The sequence below is a fragment of the Diabrotica virgifera genome, chromosome 3, assembly GCF_917563875.1.
Source record: "Diabrotica virgifera virgifera chromosome 3, PGI_DIABVI_V3a".
Lineage (NCBI taxonomy): Eukaryota > Metazoa > Arthropoda > Insecta > Coleoptera > Chrysomelidae > Diabrotica > Diabrotica virgifera.
The window spans coordinates 131,078,310-131,094,461 of NC_065445.1; the positions used below are offsets into that span (position 1 = coordinate 131,078,310).

The 16,152-nt window shown below is 31.6% G+C and overlaps 1 protein-coding gene across 7 annotated transcripts in view; it reads left to right on the plus strand.

Moving 5' to 3' along the window:
* Positions 1 to 16,152, plus strand: part of LOC114330581 (protein TANC2) — a 632,990-nt gene that overhangs the window by 536,129 nt on the left and 80,709 nt on the right. The window contains exon 1 of one of the 7 annotated variants that reach the window (XM_050645526.1): positions 11,499 to 11,593. The exons of the other annotated variants lie outside the window; for them this stretch is intronic. Within the exon in view, the coding sequence (XP_050501483.1) occupies positions 11,542 to 11,593 (52 nt within the window). The 5' untranslated portion in view covers positions 11,499 to 11,541. Of the gene's footprint in view, positions 1 to 11,498; positions 11,594 to 16,152 lie in introns of those variants that run through there. 7 annotated transcript variants of the gene reach the window in all.

Below are 16,152 nucleotides of genomic sequence, written 5' to 3' on the forward strand. Positions count from 1 at the left end.
CTCAGTAATTCGGTCTTTTGAGCGGTAAATTAACGAGCATCAACACAAACCGCTGATTCGCCGAAGTTCGGGCTGTGTTCATAGTTAATTCGTCCATTCGCTGGGCGCACTAGTTTGTTCGAGGATGAATATAGGTTATGTTAATTCTTTTGCACCATTATTATAAAAAATAGCACTAATGCCCCTAATGCCACATCACCGTCATCAATATGTATTGATATATTTTTATTGAAATCCGGCCGTATTATATTTTCAGTTTTATATTATATTTGTCTTTTATTTATTTAATTGGACCTCGATCATGTGCGTATGTATTTATATAAATATATATTATTCAGTTTATATTTATTTCATTAGTACAAAGATAACGGGCGACCTCTTGAACTTGTAGTTGTAATTTATAAAGGAACTTGTACATATAGCGACATCAGATTAAAACTAACTTGGGAATTCAAAACCGATTGAAACAGAAAAGTTGTAAGTTAGATGAATGGTTGACTGAGTAGTTTGGCAAAATTCTTGAAATATCGCGAAATTACATATCGTTAAGTTTTGAGTCTTCTTTGATAACCTTAGGTTTATGTATACATCCATAACTTTGCGATGTCCCTTGCAGCTGATTTTTGCAGAATTGTTTGATAAAGATACTTGCAATTTACTGGTAATATTGTCCGACAAATTTTTAAAGGTACTCCAGTTGTCGCACGCTCCAAAGTTGACGATTTTATGAATTTTCCCTACGTCCCCCTTTCAACAATTTTTCATATTAAAAAATTTTTTGCCACGACATGAATAACCAAGTCTCATGAGGGAGGTAACAATGTTTTTTTTTAATTGTGGGTCCAAGGTCTGTAAATATGTTTGTGTGTATAGATGTTGTATCAAATAAAACGGCCTCCATACTTAAATAAGGGGAACTGTGATTGCCAATCAAGGTAAAACTAGGATAGACTGGGACTTATACGGGACTCCCAACCGCAATCACCTGGGATAGATTTGGATTCCCAACTTTCCTTGGATTTCCTGAATCCAGGCTGCCCGGGACTAACTGGGATAAATCTGGGATTAACTTGAAAAAATCTGGGAATATCAGAGACCCTAATTAGATGGAGAAAATACAAAGTTAAATATGCGAAGAAGCAAAAGTTACAAAAAAAAACAAAAGATATAAAAAATATCTTACCCTTTGTAGGGGTCTCGAATACACAAGTCGAACTTCACTTACATCTTGCGCAGCCGAAAATAAAATAAAATGGAAAATATATGCCTTTTTATAGCGAAATATTGACATAGTAGGTAAAAGTACAGTTACTTAGCGTTTTGTGGGTGGTCGAAAGTAGACGGAACTTTCGGGTGACCTTAACGAGATATTTTTAATAATTATACTACATTAATTATACTAATTTGTATTATAATATACCTATTATATTTTAATAAATAGTAATTTTATTAAATTATAACTATTACATTAGTATAAGAATATGAGATGGCATAATTTCCAGAAAATTGCATAACAAATAGTTTTCATGTACATAAAATAGCAAAAGATGAACAATTCGAATTAAATCCGAATATTTTTATAATTTTACCGAACTATTGATTACACTACATACAATGGTTGTTTATATTATCCATTTTGATATGTCTATCACTTTGGCGTCGAATCGTTGAAATAAAAATTGATTTACGATAATCTTTATTTTAAAATAATTGCATTATAGTATTTACTATTGATTAATTATTATTACAAAAACAATACTTCTTATGTTTCTTATCAGTTTTATGATCACAATTTCCTAGTAAGAGGCCGCCTTTATTGGATAATGTTTATATCTACCAAAACAGAGGTGGTCTTTACATTGTATTACAACTGTGACCAAAAAGAGAAGATAACATGATAATGAACTATTATAGACTGACACGTGGTATTTATAATTATTGTGCTTTGAAATCGAAAGTCATAATCGCTAAACTCAATGGATTCCAGAAAATGATTAAATATAGAGTGATTCAACTAAATTGGCAATCGTGAAGTTACAATAATTTTCCCTTTTCTATCTTCTATAAAATCCTAGCTTATCCTCCTTGCTTAATGTCAAGTTATCTTTTTCTTTTTGGTCACAGTTTTTCCTATAACAAGAAGTTTGTCCCCAATTTATCAATAGGTGCTAACTTATTCGGTTAAATTTAATGTTCGTTATAGAGTCGAACCCGCTTATTGGAATAGCCTTCGCGTCAAACAAAAGTATCCTATAACAGGGATATTCTAATAACCGATCAATGCTGGCTAGTAGAAACGTTTCGGGACCTCAAATTTCTATTCCTGAAACCGGGATATTCCTATAACCGCTATTCTAATAAGCGGGTTCGAGTGCACTGTTTTTTGCAAGGTACGTATATTTATATTGATTACAAGCTTGTATAATATCACTTACTATGTTTTTCTGTTGATTTTGTCAGAATTTTTTTTTCTCTTTTGCCCAAATAAACTTTGTGTTTTATGTGACAGGTCTTCTCTTAGCCATATATATTTTATCTAAATAACAAGCGAGAAAGTTGCTTAAGCACTATAAACAATAAAGGTAAATAAAGCAATTGAACCAGATGGTATTTTCTAGGGAAGGGTGAGTGTGGATAACTTTTGGAGAGACTGGAAAAAGATGGCTCACATGTTTTCTTTAAAGCAGAGGTTCTCAATCTGTGGTACATGTACCACTGGTGGTACATATCATTATTGGCGGTGGTACACAAAACACAGAAAAAATTAAAATAGTAGTACTTAGTAAGTATTGATAATACAATTTAAAAATATAGGTGGTACCAAAAATAATAAAAATAACTGTAGGTGGTACATCACTCAAAAAGGTTGAGAACCGCTGCTTTAAAGGAATTATGAAAGTCCTACCTGGTCCTACTGAATTATGTATGAAAGACTTGTGTAGCAAAAACAAAGATGTTTATCAATAAAAAAGTACAAAGCCCAGAAACTGCTTAATCACGCAAATATTTCCCAAAACAGAGTACCTACCTGGAAGTTCATTTAAAGATGGAATTATTATGGCAAATGATAACTTTGTTCTAAGTATCTAAGGATGGTATTTACAGAGTAATGGAGAAATATATTGAGATAAATACAATAGAATAAGGGGGGAAGATGAAGTGGAAGGAAGCGACGGGTGTGTTGTGTGACAGAAAAATATTCCAATGAAATTCAAAACAAACTTTTATAAAGCTGCCATAAGACTACCTATAATGTACGGAACTGAAAGTTTGCATTAAAAAAAGAGAGGAACATATTATAATCCATGTGGCGCAAACGAGAATCCTTAAATGAATGACTGGAGTAACATATGGCGACAAAATTAAGAACGTACCAGCTATGATGTACGGAAATCAATGTTCAGCAATAATTGCTAATTGAAAAAAAGAGGAGCAACGAATGCTTCTGGCGGAATGCTTAAATGGATGAGTCGAGTAACAAAAACAGGACATAATTAAGAATGGATTATATTAGGGAAACAAATGAAAAGCTCTAGGTTAAGATGGTTAGGGTATATTCAATATTGAAATGGTAATAACTCCATAGAAGAATTGCTGAGTTGCAAGTTTTCTTGAAGGAGTAGGAGGGAAATATCAAAGAAGATCTCTTAGCAGACGCTTACCTAGTACATGGGAAGGGGTTGATGTTGGTATTACTAATAGATAGAAGTAAGGTAGAAACCTATCTTATTTCTATCGAGAAATGTAATTAGAGAACCCGACCACTCATGGGGATAAAGGAAAACAGAGCGATAACCGATATATCTTTAACATCTCATTAAATAGGTTTTATTGGTTTAGAATCTTTCCTTGTGGCTATTAATATTATTTAATACTCTCTTGAATGGAAAGTGCCCACAATGCCAGTTGAAAATACGTTTATTCGACGATTAGATTTCTACTTCTACACTCAGGTGCAAAAAAATCGATCCACTAAAAATTTGGTCATTTTTGATGTCTCGAATTTCCTAAACCTGTTGTCCGATTTAAGTGATTTTTTACCATGTTATAGCCTTATTTATTATCAATATCGCTCTAATAATATTGTTGCTAGACAGGTAAACTGTCATTGTATACCGGGTGTACTGATCAAACTGTGTTAAGTTCGCAGCACCCTGTGGACTATTCTAGCATTTATAAAATACTGAAATTAAAAACCACCTATAGCCTCAGGTTTTATTAACATTATGTTTTTAGACTCATTCGCGTATGTTGGATAATAAAAAAGTTAGGTACTTTAACAACTGGCCATGCTGGTGATCAGTACAGGGTGTTTCGAAATAAGTGCGGCAAACTTTAAGGGGTAATTTTACATGAGAAAATAATGACAGTTTGTTTTATAATCATATGTCCTCAAAGGCTTCGTTTCCGAGATACGGTATGTTCAATTTTTTTACAAACTGACGATTTATTTATTGCTTTAAAACCAGTTGAGATATACAAATCAAATTTGGTGGGTTTTAAGACGTAGTTTTTGCACATTTTTTGACATACAATTAAGAATTTAATATTCACCATTAGCGCGCAAACGAGTATTATGACCGATCATATTACCCGTATGCACGCCAATGGTGAATATAAAATTCTTAATTGTATGTCAAAAAATGTGCAATAACTACGTCTTAAAACCCACCAAATCTGATTTGCATATCTTAACTGGTTTTAAAGCAATAAATAAATCGTCAGTTTGAAAAAAAAATTGAACATCCCGTATCTCGAAAACGAAGCGCATGCGGTCATATGATTATAAAGCAAACTGTCATTATTTTCTCGTGTAAAATTACCCCTTAAAGTTTGTCGCACTTATTTAGAAACACCCTGTACTGATGACGAGCATGGCCAGAATGAATCTAAAAACAGAATGTTAATAAAACCTGAGGCCATAGCCATAGGTGGTTTTTAATTTCAGTATTTTATAAATGCTAGAATAGTCCACAGGGTGATGCGAACTTTGAGAAAAAAACACAATTTAATTCGTACACCCGGTATACAATGACAGTTTACCTGTCTAGCAACAATATTATTACAGCGATATTGATAATGAATAAGGCTATAACATGGTAAAAAAATCACTTAAATCGGACAACAGGTTTAGGAAATTCGAGACATCAAAATGGACCAAATTTTCAGTGGATCGATTTTTTTGCACCCGAGTGTATTTACATATAAATATAAATAAATAAATATAAAAATAACAATTAAAAAACATTGAGATGTAATAAAGTAATGGATAAAAACTCTTCGGGATCTTGTAAAATGTAGTTTTAGCTTTTATTTGACGATTGCTAAACTTAAAAATACTAATTTTTGACTGAGTTATTGGTCCTTAAAAATTGTAATTTTCGTGCTTTTTTAAAACACTTAAAACTTTTGTTCTCAACACTTTCACAAAACTTGTTACAAATTAATGTCACTACAGCGGTTTCGGCAGAGTGTTTTTCTCAAGTGATTTATTTTACTATGTGATGCTGCATTTTAAAGTCTAACTGAACAGTTGAATAAAATGAACTTCCATCAAGTAACGGTCGAATCCATCAATGAATAATATTTAGTTCTCGTTACTAATGCCCATCCTTCCACCATAGTTTCTTATCGCTAGGTCTCTTTCAGACGTACATCAATAATGAGACTTCAATTATACGTTAAATTAAACCTTGGCGTCTTTCGGCTTATCTCCAAATCCGCTTATCTAAGACGATCCAATTTTCGGAAGATCGGTTTTGTAAGTGATTTAGCTCCAGAAATCTTATCTTTGATGATCATGTCATACGATTTTAATAATTAGTTTTATACTAGAAAACCCAGGTTACCTGTAATCGATATACCTACTAATGTGGAGATAACGTTTTTTAACCTTTTATTATGTATTAGGTCAGTAAATCAACGTGAAATACGTCGATACCGTGTTATTTTCCGTGTCACCAACGAATTGCATGAAAATTTGGAGTTAGGTTCCCCTTACCCTCTACTTCGTTATTGACATATGCTGTTGGTTGTCTTTATTACCCCTTCTCGGTTTTCCGAAGTCTAAAAATATACGTTCAAAATAAGACCGGAAATATTCTAAGCAACTTTTGTTCTATACCTACCGATATTTCACTATGTCAACACATTTTGAGATATTTGCGAGTGAACGTGTCCATTTTTTAATAAAAAACACGTTTTTAGACGGTTTTTCGCAAATAACTCAAAAAAGTAAGTATTTTATCGAAAAAATAGTCCTAACAAAAATGTAGCTTATTAAAGAAGGAAAAAAGTGGTCGAAGCAGAGTTGTAGCTTATGAAAAGTGAGTTCTTATTCGTCAAATTCCAAATCGAATATTGCAGCGTGAAGTAAACAAAAAATAAAGCACTTTTCGGGAAAAACTCATCAAAACTTTTTAAAGTGTTTAATAAAAGCTTTATTTGAGGTTTAAGTTTCTAGCATCAAAACTAAGCAAGTTACGCTCAAAATAAAGTTGGTCCCCTTTTTTGAAAATCACCCTCTAATTAACATCCCATATGAAATGGGTCGTTACTGCTTTAAAATGTACTTATGTATTGTTTATACAAGAATAAAAAACCGCTAAACGCCGTAAAAATGAGTGGCGCATACAATATTCCAGCTACAAAAGATCTGATATGAATATTACGTGGCGCGAAAATGTACTTTTATTTTGATGCAAAACAAAATTCTAGTTTTATTTTAAAAGATTTGTCCATAATATTTGCTAAATTTAAAGTAAACACGCCACAAAAGAGTAACCTTGATACAGTTTGAATTTTGAAACTCTTGTGGCGCGTTTACTTCAAATTTAGCAAATATTATGGAAAAATCTTTTAAAATAAAACTAGAATTTTGTTTTCCATCAAAATGAAAATACATTTTGAGTATAAGTTGAATGCAATGTTTCTCGATTACACTTTAAGCTTTATAAATGGTCGCCTTTGTTGCATTATCTCCCAAATGATCTAGTGTCCATCGAATGTACACTAGATTTTTTCTATTCGAACTAGATTAAAAAAAATATTGAGATGGCCGGTAAATGAACTCGGATTACCCGTTGCCAGATCAAATTTAGCGTCGTAACCACTACAACTACATAAAGCATTTCGGGAATAATCGTTAATTGGATTATACTTTTGTAGCTTAATAACTTCTAAACGGCTTAACCGATTTTGATCAATAAACATGTGTTTGAAACTTATTGACCAGTAGTATCTGATGGATCTAAGGTCAAGTATGATAACTGAAGCTATTACAGGAATTATTGAGCTTGAGGAACCGTTTTTCCCATAGGAAATAGATTTGATCATACTTATTAAGCCCATAACTGAAAAATTCTAATTTTACCGAATATGAGGCATACACCGTTAGATTCGTCTAGAATCCTTCTACAAACGCTCAGTTATTGGCGCAATTCGTAGGTTGAAATTTTAAGTAATTATCGAAAATCCGAATTTTTAAAGTTTAGTTTTTCAGGTTTTCGGCTATACTGAGCCGTGTGTATGTTTGATTCTGACGGCTTAGACACCATTTGAAAGCTTAACTCAACACTATTGATTTGGTGTATTTGCGGTTCTCCTGTCTCTTCCTGAACCGAAGGTATATACTCCCAAAAATATGCCGTTTTGTACCTACCAAGTCCTATAGCTGGCTTATGGGTGGTCAAAAGTCACAAACTACACGCACCGGTTCTGAATCGGTCCTGACCCCCTCTTCAAACACAGAAAAAAAAATTCAAATCGGTTTAACTTTTCCACACACATACTGACATATGTACCGGGTGTCCCAATAAGAATGGATCTCGGCCATATCTCAGGAACCGTTTATAGTAGAGCTTTGAAATAAAAAATTTTATAAAAAAAGTTGCCTCAGGAAAAGCCTGAAAATTATTTTCATAATTGTGGGTCCACCGCTAGAGGGCGTAATTGAATATCAAAAATAAAAAAATCTAAATTTTACAAAATTCTCCTAAGGAAGGGGCACTGGAAATCCGATTATTGTATTCTTCATCAAATTCTGCGCATATTTGATTTCACAAGTTTAACTCTACCTTTGCAAATAAGAGGTGGGGGTGAGTGGGAACCTTGTTATGAAAAAATGGCTGTAAGTCCGGTTCTGCTAAATCAAATTTTGAAAACTGGGTCTTGTTGAAGACAGATCTTTTTCTTCAATGTAAACGTGATAATTTTGAACCATCCTAATAAGTATTAAGCCAGCTGGGAGGCGTTATTTAATTTTTTTTTCAGAAATCTAGTTTTCTTTGGAAAATATGAAATACAAGTATGCATTTTTAATCATACTTTATAAAATTAGATTAAATTAGCAATAGAATAGCGAAAACCGCATGTCGATACCTTTTTTCTATCTCAAGATATCTCGAGAAACGTGTAAATTTTATACATAACTGTTAGTATCACCGGTAAACTAAGTTAATGAAAAGTAGTGTGCTGTGAAAAAAAAAACAAAATAACATTTTCCAGATGTCAACGTATAAAAATATAATTAATTAAAACAACAATATAAAGAGAAACAATACTATTAAAATTAAATATAACACAGAACAAAAGAACTACTTAGTGACGACCTAAATATTCAAATTGTTGCCCATCATACACTACTCTAGAATACATTATCCAGAGAATACTAAACGCCATTCAAAGCATATCGAGAGCAGAAATTGAGACTGCTGTTCAATCTACTCTTGAAAGAGTAAATGTTTGCAACGAAAATGATGGGCAAAAATTTGAAACTTTATGTCATCACTAAATAGTTGTTTTTATTTCTTTGTAATAGGGCTTTTCAACGCTTCTCATTTGTTTCGAGCCTCTGTCATATGCCGTATAACCGTGTATAATATTAATATACGAGATATGAACGAGGCTCGAAACAAATGAGAAGCGTTGAAAAGACCTAATATACGTTGACAGCTGGAAAATGTTTCTTTGTTGTTTCCATAGCACACTACTTTTAATGAATTTCGTTTACCGGTGACAGTAACAGTTATGTTTTTAAATTTACACGTTTTGTAAGATATCTCCAGATAGAAAAAAGGTATTAACATGCGGTTTTCGTTATTTTGTTGCTAATTTTGTCTAATTTTGTAATATGGTATTAAAAATGCATGTTTGTATTTAATATTTTCCAAGGAACACTAGATTTCTGAAAAAAATTAAATAACGCCTACTAGCTGGTATATTACTCAGTAAGTTGGTTCGAAATCATAACTTTTACATTGACGAAAAAGACCTGTCTTCAACAAGACCAAGTTTGCAAAATTTGATTAAGCAGAACCGGACTCACAGCCAGTTTTTCATAACAAGGTTCCCACTCACCCCCACCTCTTATTTCCAAAGGTAGACCTAAACTTGTCAAATCAAATATGCGTAGAATTTTATGAAGAATACGACGATCGGATTTCCAGTGCCCCTTCATTAGGAAAATTTTGTAAAATTTAGATTTTTTAATTTTTGATATTCAATTACGCCCTCTAGCGGTGGTCTCACAATTATGAAAATAATTTCCAGGCTTTTCCTGAGGCAACTTTTGTTATAAAATTTTTTATTTCAAAGCTCTACTATAAACGGTTCCTAAGATATGGCCGAGAGCCATTCTTATTGGGACACCCGATACATACATACCTACATACATATCCTCAAACATTTTCCCTTTTTTTAAATAGAAATTGAGTCATGCTTCTGAGCTCGGTAACTTTTGAATGGTATAACCGATTTTCAAAATTAGACATGCGTTGGAAAGGTAATGATCAGTACTATTAAAAGCCGTAAAGGTCGGACTTAAATTTTTGAAATTTTTGGGAGTTTTGGGGACGAGAACGAAAAACAGACCCTAAGGAAGGGCCGTAAAATCCACACCTTTGGATCAAAATGGATGAATGACATATGAATGGGTGAGTCTTTTCCTGAATTTTAAGATGGGAGTTGGTCCAATTTTCAATTCAGTCAGATTTAGAAAATCGAAAATTTCGTGTATATAAATATAGTGTGTATATTGCGTGTAGAGGAATGTGGGTGTGCGCCACTGGCGAGAACTGCCGTTCTCTGGTAATGATCTATAAGTTTCACCGGTTCAAATTGGAAAGGGTTGCAGTTTGCATTTTTGAAAGGGTTGCAGTTGAAACGTCACGAACGAGTCATTAATCACGAGTGTATGCAAACTTTAACAGCCATATCTTAACTAATTTTTTTCTTACAGAAAAACAAAAAATGTTTAATATTCAGAAAAGCAAAACCTACATTTTTTTACTCTTCAAGATTTTTCGTATCACTAGGTAATACTTTTAAGTTATTTTGAACAAAAAAGGCATTTTTTTTCAATTATTTTCATACTATAATGATTTCACTACCTGTAGCATAATGAACTTCATTATGATACAGATTTTCATTACGATACAGATTTTTTACCAATAGAATCGCGATATGGCATTCGCGATGAAGGTGGCACACGCGCAGTGACCAATGGCGAGTCAAATACAACATACGTTTTGACAGTTCTCAATAGGTAAACAAACTGACAAACTAGGTACTTAATTTGTTTGCGTTGCAAAATTAATAAATGTGAATATATTTTTTGTTGTGAATGATCATAGAAAAAATCGTGTAAGTATTGGTACAACTTGCATTTAATTATCATTATGAAGCTCGTACTCTATACGAAACTCGCCGCTAGGTAGCTCGTTTCGTATCCCTCATACTCGCTTCATAATGACCATCATTAAATACTCGTTGCATAATATACTATTTTGTTTAAATTTCAAAACCAAATTTTTTCAAGAATAAGTACTTTGGTGCTAATAGTACACAAAAAAGGGACTTTATTTCGGGCGTAACTTGCATAGTTTTATTTCTAGAAACTTATAAAAAACAAAAATATAACTTTCTAAATACTTTAAAAAAGTTTTGACGAACTTTCCCCGAAATGTGCTTAATTTTTTGGATATTTCACGTTCAAATATTCAATTTGGAATTTGATAAATAAGAATCTGTTTCTAAGCTACATTTTTGGTGGTAATATGTTTTTTGATAAAATATTTTCTGAACTATTTGCGAAAAATCGTCTAAAAAGGTAGTTTTTTTTTGTGAAAAATGAGTATTTTCATTCGCAACTCAGTCAAAAAGTATTGACTTGGACAAAAAAAACTCTATAGAACAAAAGTCGCTTGGAATTACTCAGTTTATCCACTTCCGGACATATTTTGAATGTATGTTTTTTCAACCATGAGAAGGGGTGGCTTTCACCCACCAAGTAAAACCAACCCTGGGCTCAAGTCCAAAAGTGAAGTAGAGGGTAAAAGTAACCTAAATCCAGAATTTCAAGCAAATCCATTGTAACGAGGAAAATAACACTCCAAAACGATAATGTACTGGCCTACATGTATAGGAGTTATCAAAAAAAAATGTAGATAAAAAAATTAATCATGATTGAATGGAGGAATTCCGTATACTTAAAGCTATCAGTAAATAACGGTACAGTGTAGTGAACGCATATAGGTCGATTAAATGTTTAATAAAAGTGTTAAAATGAAATACAAAAAACGAAAGGCTATAACAGGTATAACCGTGTGTTCCTAATTAAAGTGTAATACCCCAGGCTGTGGGTGAAAAAACGTGATATAATTCAGGAATTTTTGAAACCTATCAGGTGTTGCAAAGGACGATGCCAGGAAGAACTTCTACTAAAATGTGACCAAAAATATTGCGAGCTTTTTTTTTAATTGCGATTTTCATTTGTTAAATTTGCAATTTTTAAAGATTTTTAATTTTGCAGCTTAGGATATTGATTTTAGAGAAAAACTTTTTGATAGAAAGTTGTAGTAAATTAAAAAACCTACAATTTGAGCTATGGTAAGTTTAATTTCGTTTATTGGTTATTGCAAAACAGCATGCGAAATGTCCAAAATGGCCGTTTTTTACAATTGCGTTATTTATTGTACAAATATTTTTTTTTATTTTTTAAGGCTTTAAAATGAAGATCTTTCAATTCCAAACATAAAAAAAATTGCAAGGCCGGATTAACGAATTTGTTGCTTAGATATTATAAATTGTTTATCCCAAGAGGTCAAATGTCGAAGGCTATAACTTTTTGAAGAAAAATCGTAGAGAGTTGTTGTAACATCCAATCTCCTTCTAAAGAGTTATGTTTTCATATTCTGATGTAAATAAATGCGTAAAACATTTTTAAACCTCTAATTTTTGGGTTTGAAAATAAGGGGGCAAATTTCGTTATAAACATTTAGAGCTGCAGCGGCCCAGTACATCCTATGAGTTTTTAACTTATAGATTATTGTTGCTAAAGAGGAAACGAAGATTTATAAAAAAAAAAATTCTACGACCAGCTGAAGCCGAGCTAAATGTTGGGTTTGAAAATAAGGGGGCAAATTTCGTTATAAACATTTAGAGCTGAAGCGGCCCTGTACATCCTATGAGTTTCTACCTTACAGATTATTGTTGCTAAAGACGAAACGAAGATTTATCAAAAAATAAAAAAAATTTACAACCAACTGAAGCCGAGATAATTGTTTATTTTTTCTTAAATCGTAGTGCCTTTATTTATAACAATTAAGAAATTATTTTACAGTCATTGACTAAAGAAAGACTTATATTATCTTAAAATAAAAATTATTATAAACTATAATTATATTTAATTATTAAAAATTATTTTTAAAATCGGTGCTTTTGCGAGCGGCCGAATTTTGCAAATCGCCCGGCTCGCTTCAAATCCGCGCGCTCGGAAAATTTTTACGTAACTTGTATTAAATTTTGACCGAAAACAATTTAATAATATTACCATTATAATATACAGTGTATTTACCACTGTATTTGTTTTTCTTGATAAACTTTTATATGTGAAATCTCATTTCTGAAGAAATAATATTACAAAAATGATACATATAACTATATTTTTAATTTTTGCATTGTTATATAAATATAATAATAATAATGTTACTTCTTATTATACAATATAAAACTTTTTCTTCTTGTAGTGACTATCCGTTTTGGATGTTGGCGACCATCATGGCAATTTGGCAAACCCCATTTGGAAACTGAGAACCGGGAAGGCGAAGGATTACCTTGCTAGAAAATTTACGTACGTCGTTCAACACAACAACTACAAATCTTTTTAGAGCAGCAGTACCGATTTAGTGTGCAAGTACAGATTGCCATGATGGTCGCCAACATTCAAAACGGATAGTCACTACAAGAAGAAAAAGTTTTATATTGTATAATAAGAAGTAACATTATTATTATTATATTTATATAACAATGAAAAAATTTAAAATATAGTTATATTCATATACAGGGTGGGGCATTAGTGTGACAAAGTCCCATTACTCGTTTGTCGTAAGAGATACGAAAAAAAGTTATTTAGGTAAAAGTTGGGGCACACATAGTACCATAATTTAAAAATATTTTCAAATATACAGGGTCGTCCGTATTGACAGCGTGACACAAACTTATGTTTTTTTTAATGGAACACCCTGTATATTTTTACATTTTTGGATTCTCCTCGATGTTTCCTTTCTTAAAATATATGGTTTTGTAATATTATACGAGGCAGTTTAAAAGTTAATTACGTTTTTTTGTTAATTTCGTAGCAAAATCTACACCCTGTAGAATTTTAGTGATTTGACATCAAATTTTTATTTTATGTTCAAACGATTTTTAATATGGTCTACTATTGTTAAACATTAACAGTATAGCGAAATGTTTAATTTTAGTATACAGGGTGGGTCGAAACTCGGAATGAGTATTTTCTGAGTTTTCTTAAATGGAACACACTGTATTTAAGTATTGTAATGAAATGATATTTTATGGTACTTTTTTATTTCTTAAGCAATCCCTATACCTAAGTGCTTTAATTTGTAAGTTATTCGTGATTCTTTAAGCCAAACATTAATTGTAAGAAAAATTACGTGAAATTTTATTAGGTGGCTGTGAAAATATTTAATCAGAAATAATTTTTGGAAAAGAAAATACATCATAATCTAGTCTGATCCTTAATTTATTACTATTGGATGAAATATCCAAATAAATTCGTGGTTAATTTTGTTGGTGCGCAAAATATTAATAAAAACATACAATATTCTACCTCATAGGCTATGACACTAAATTTCCTTAAAAATTTGACATTATACTATTTTTATAGATCCAGTTGCTTTGTTACCATTACTAATATGTATTTTTCTTATGAGAAACTGACTAATAAGATTTTGGTGCTAGTGGAATATAACAAAAATGTGCTACTAGCAATAAGAATTTTTCATTAGAAATTCCCTGATAGACGACAACTAAGAAGAGAAACGTTTAAAAATATACTAGAACGGTTTCAACGGACTGATCACTTAGATTATGATAAATCTGCTCGAATAAAAACTATTGTAAGTGAAGAAAACAGCAATTATATGTAATCCTTAGTGTCACTGAGGATCTGCATATTAGTACAATCGTTCTTACAATTTAAGTATCTAGTCTGTTGAAACCGTTTTAGTATACTTTCAAAAGTTTCTCTTTTTGGTTGTCGACTATCAGGGAACTGCTGATGATAAATTTTTATTGCTAGTAGCTCATTTTTGTTATACTCTCCTAGCACTAAGCTCATTAGAAAAATTAATACTAGTAATGGTATCAAATCAACTGAAACTATATAAATAGTATAATGTCAAATGTTTAAGCAAATTTTGTGTCGTAGCCAACTAGGCAGAATTTTTTTATGTTTGATTCATATTTTAAGCACCAACAACCTTAACTACGAATGTATTTGGATATCTCATCCAATATTAATAAATTAAGGATCAGGCTAGATTATTATGTATTTTTTTTTTTCGAAAAATTACTTTCGATTGGATATTTTCACGGCTACCTAATGAAATTTTACGTAATTTTTGTTGCAAATTAATGTTTGCTTAAAGAATGACGAATAACTTACAAATTAAAACACTTAACTATAGTAAATGCTTAAGAAATAAAAATGTACCATAAAATATAATTTAATTACAATACTAAAATACAGGGTGTTCCATTTAAGAAAACTCAGAAAATACTCATTCCGAGTTTCGACCCACCCTGTATACTAAAATTAAACATTTCGCTATACTATTAATGATTAACAGTAGTAGACTATATTAAAAATCGTTTGAACATAAAATAAAAATTTGATGTCAAATCACTAAAATTCTACAGGGTGTAGATTTTGCTACGAAATTAACAAAAAAACGTAATTAACTTTTAAACTGCCTCGTATAATATTACAAAACCATATATTTTAAGAAAGGAAACATCGAGGAGAATCCAAAAATGTAAAAATATACAGGGTGTTCCATTAAAAAAAACATAAGTTTGTGTCACGCTGTCAATACGGACGACCCTGTATATTTGAAAATATTTTTAAATTATGGTACTATGTGTGCCCCAACTTTTACCTAAATAACTTTTTTTCGTATCTCTTACGACAAACGAGTAATTGGACTTTGTCACACTAATGCCCCACCCTGTATATGTATCATTTTTGTAATATTATTTCTTCAGAAATGAGATTTCACATATAAAAGTTTATCAAGAAAAGCAAATACAGTGGTAAATAGACTGTATATTATAATGGTAATATTATTAAATAATTGTTTTCGGTCAAAATTTAATACAAGTTACGTAAAAGTTTTCCGAGCGCGCGGATTTGAAGCGAGCCGGGCGATTTGCAAAATTCGGACGCTCGCAAAAGCACCGATTTTAAAAATAATTTTTAATAATAAAATGTAACTATATTTTATATTTATTTTTAATTTAAGAAAACATAAGTCTTTCTTTAGTCAATGACTGTAAAATAATTTCTTAATTTTTGTAAATAAGACACTACGATTTAAGAAAAAAGAAACAATTATCTCGGCTTCAGTTGGTTGTAGAAAATTTAGTTTTATATAAATCTTCGTTTCGTCTTCAGCAACAATAATCTGTAAGTTAGAAACTCTTAGGATGTACAGGGCCGCTTCAGCTCTAAATGTTTATGACGAAAATTGCCCCCTTATTTTCAAGCCCAACATTTAGCTAGGCTTCAGTTGGTCGTAGAATTTTTTTATTTTTTTATAAATCTTCGTTTCCTCTTCAGCAACAATAATC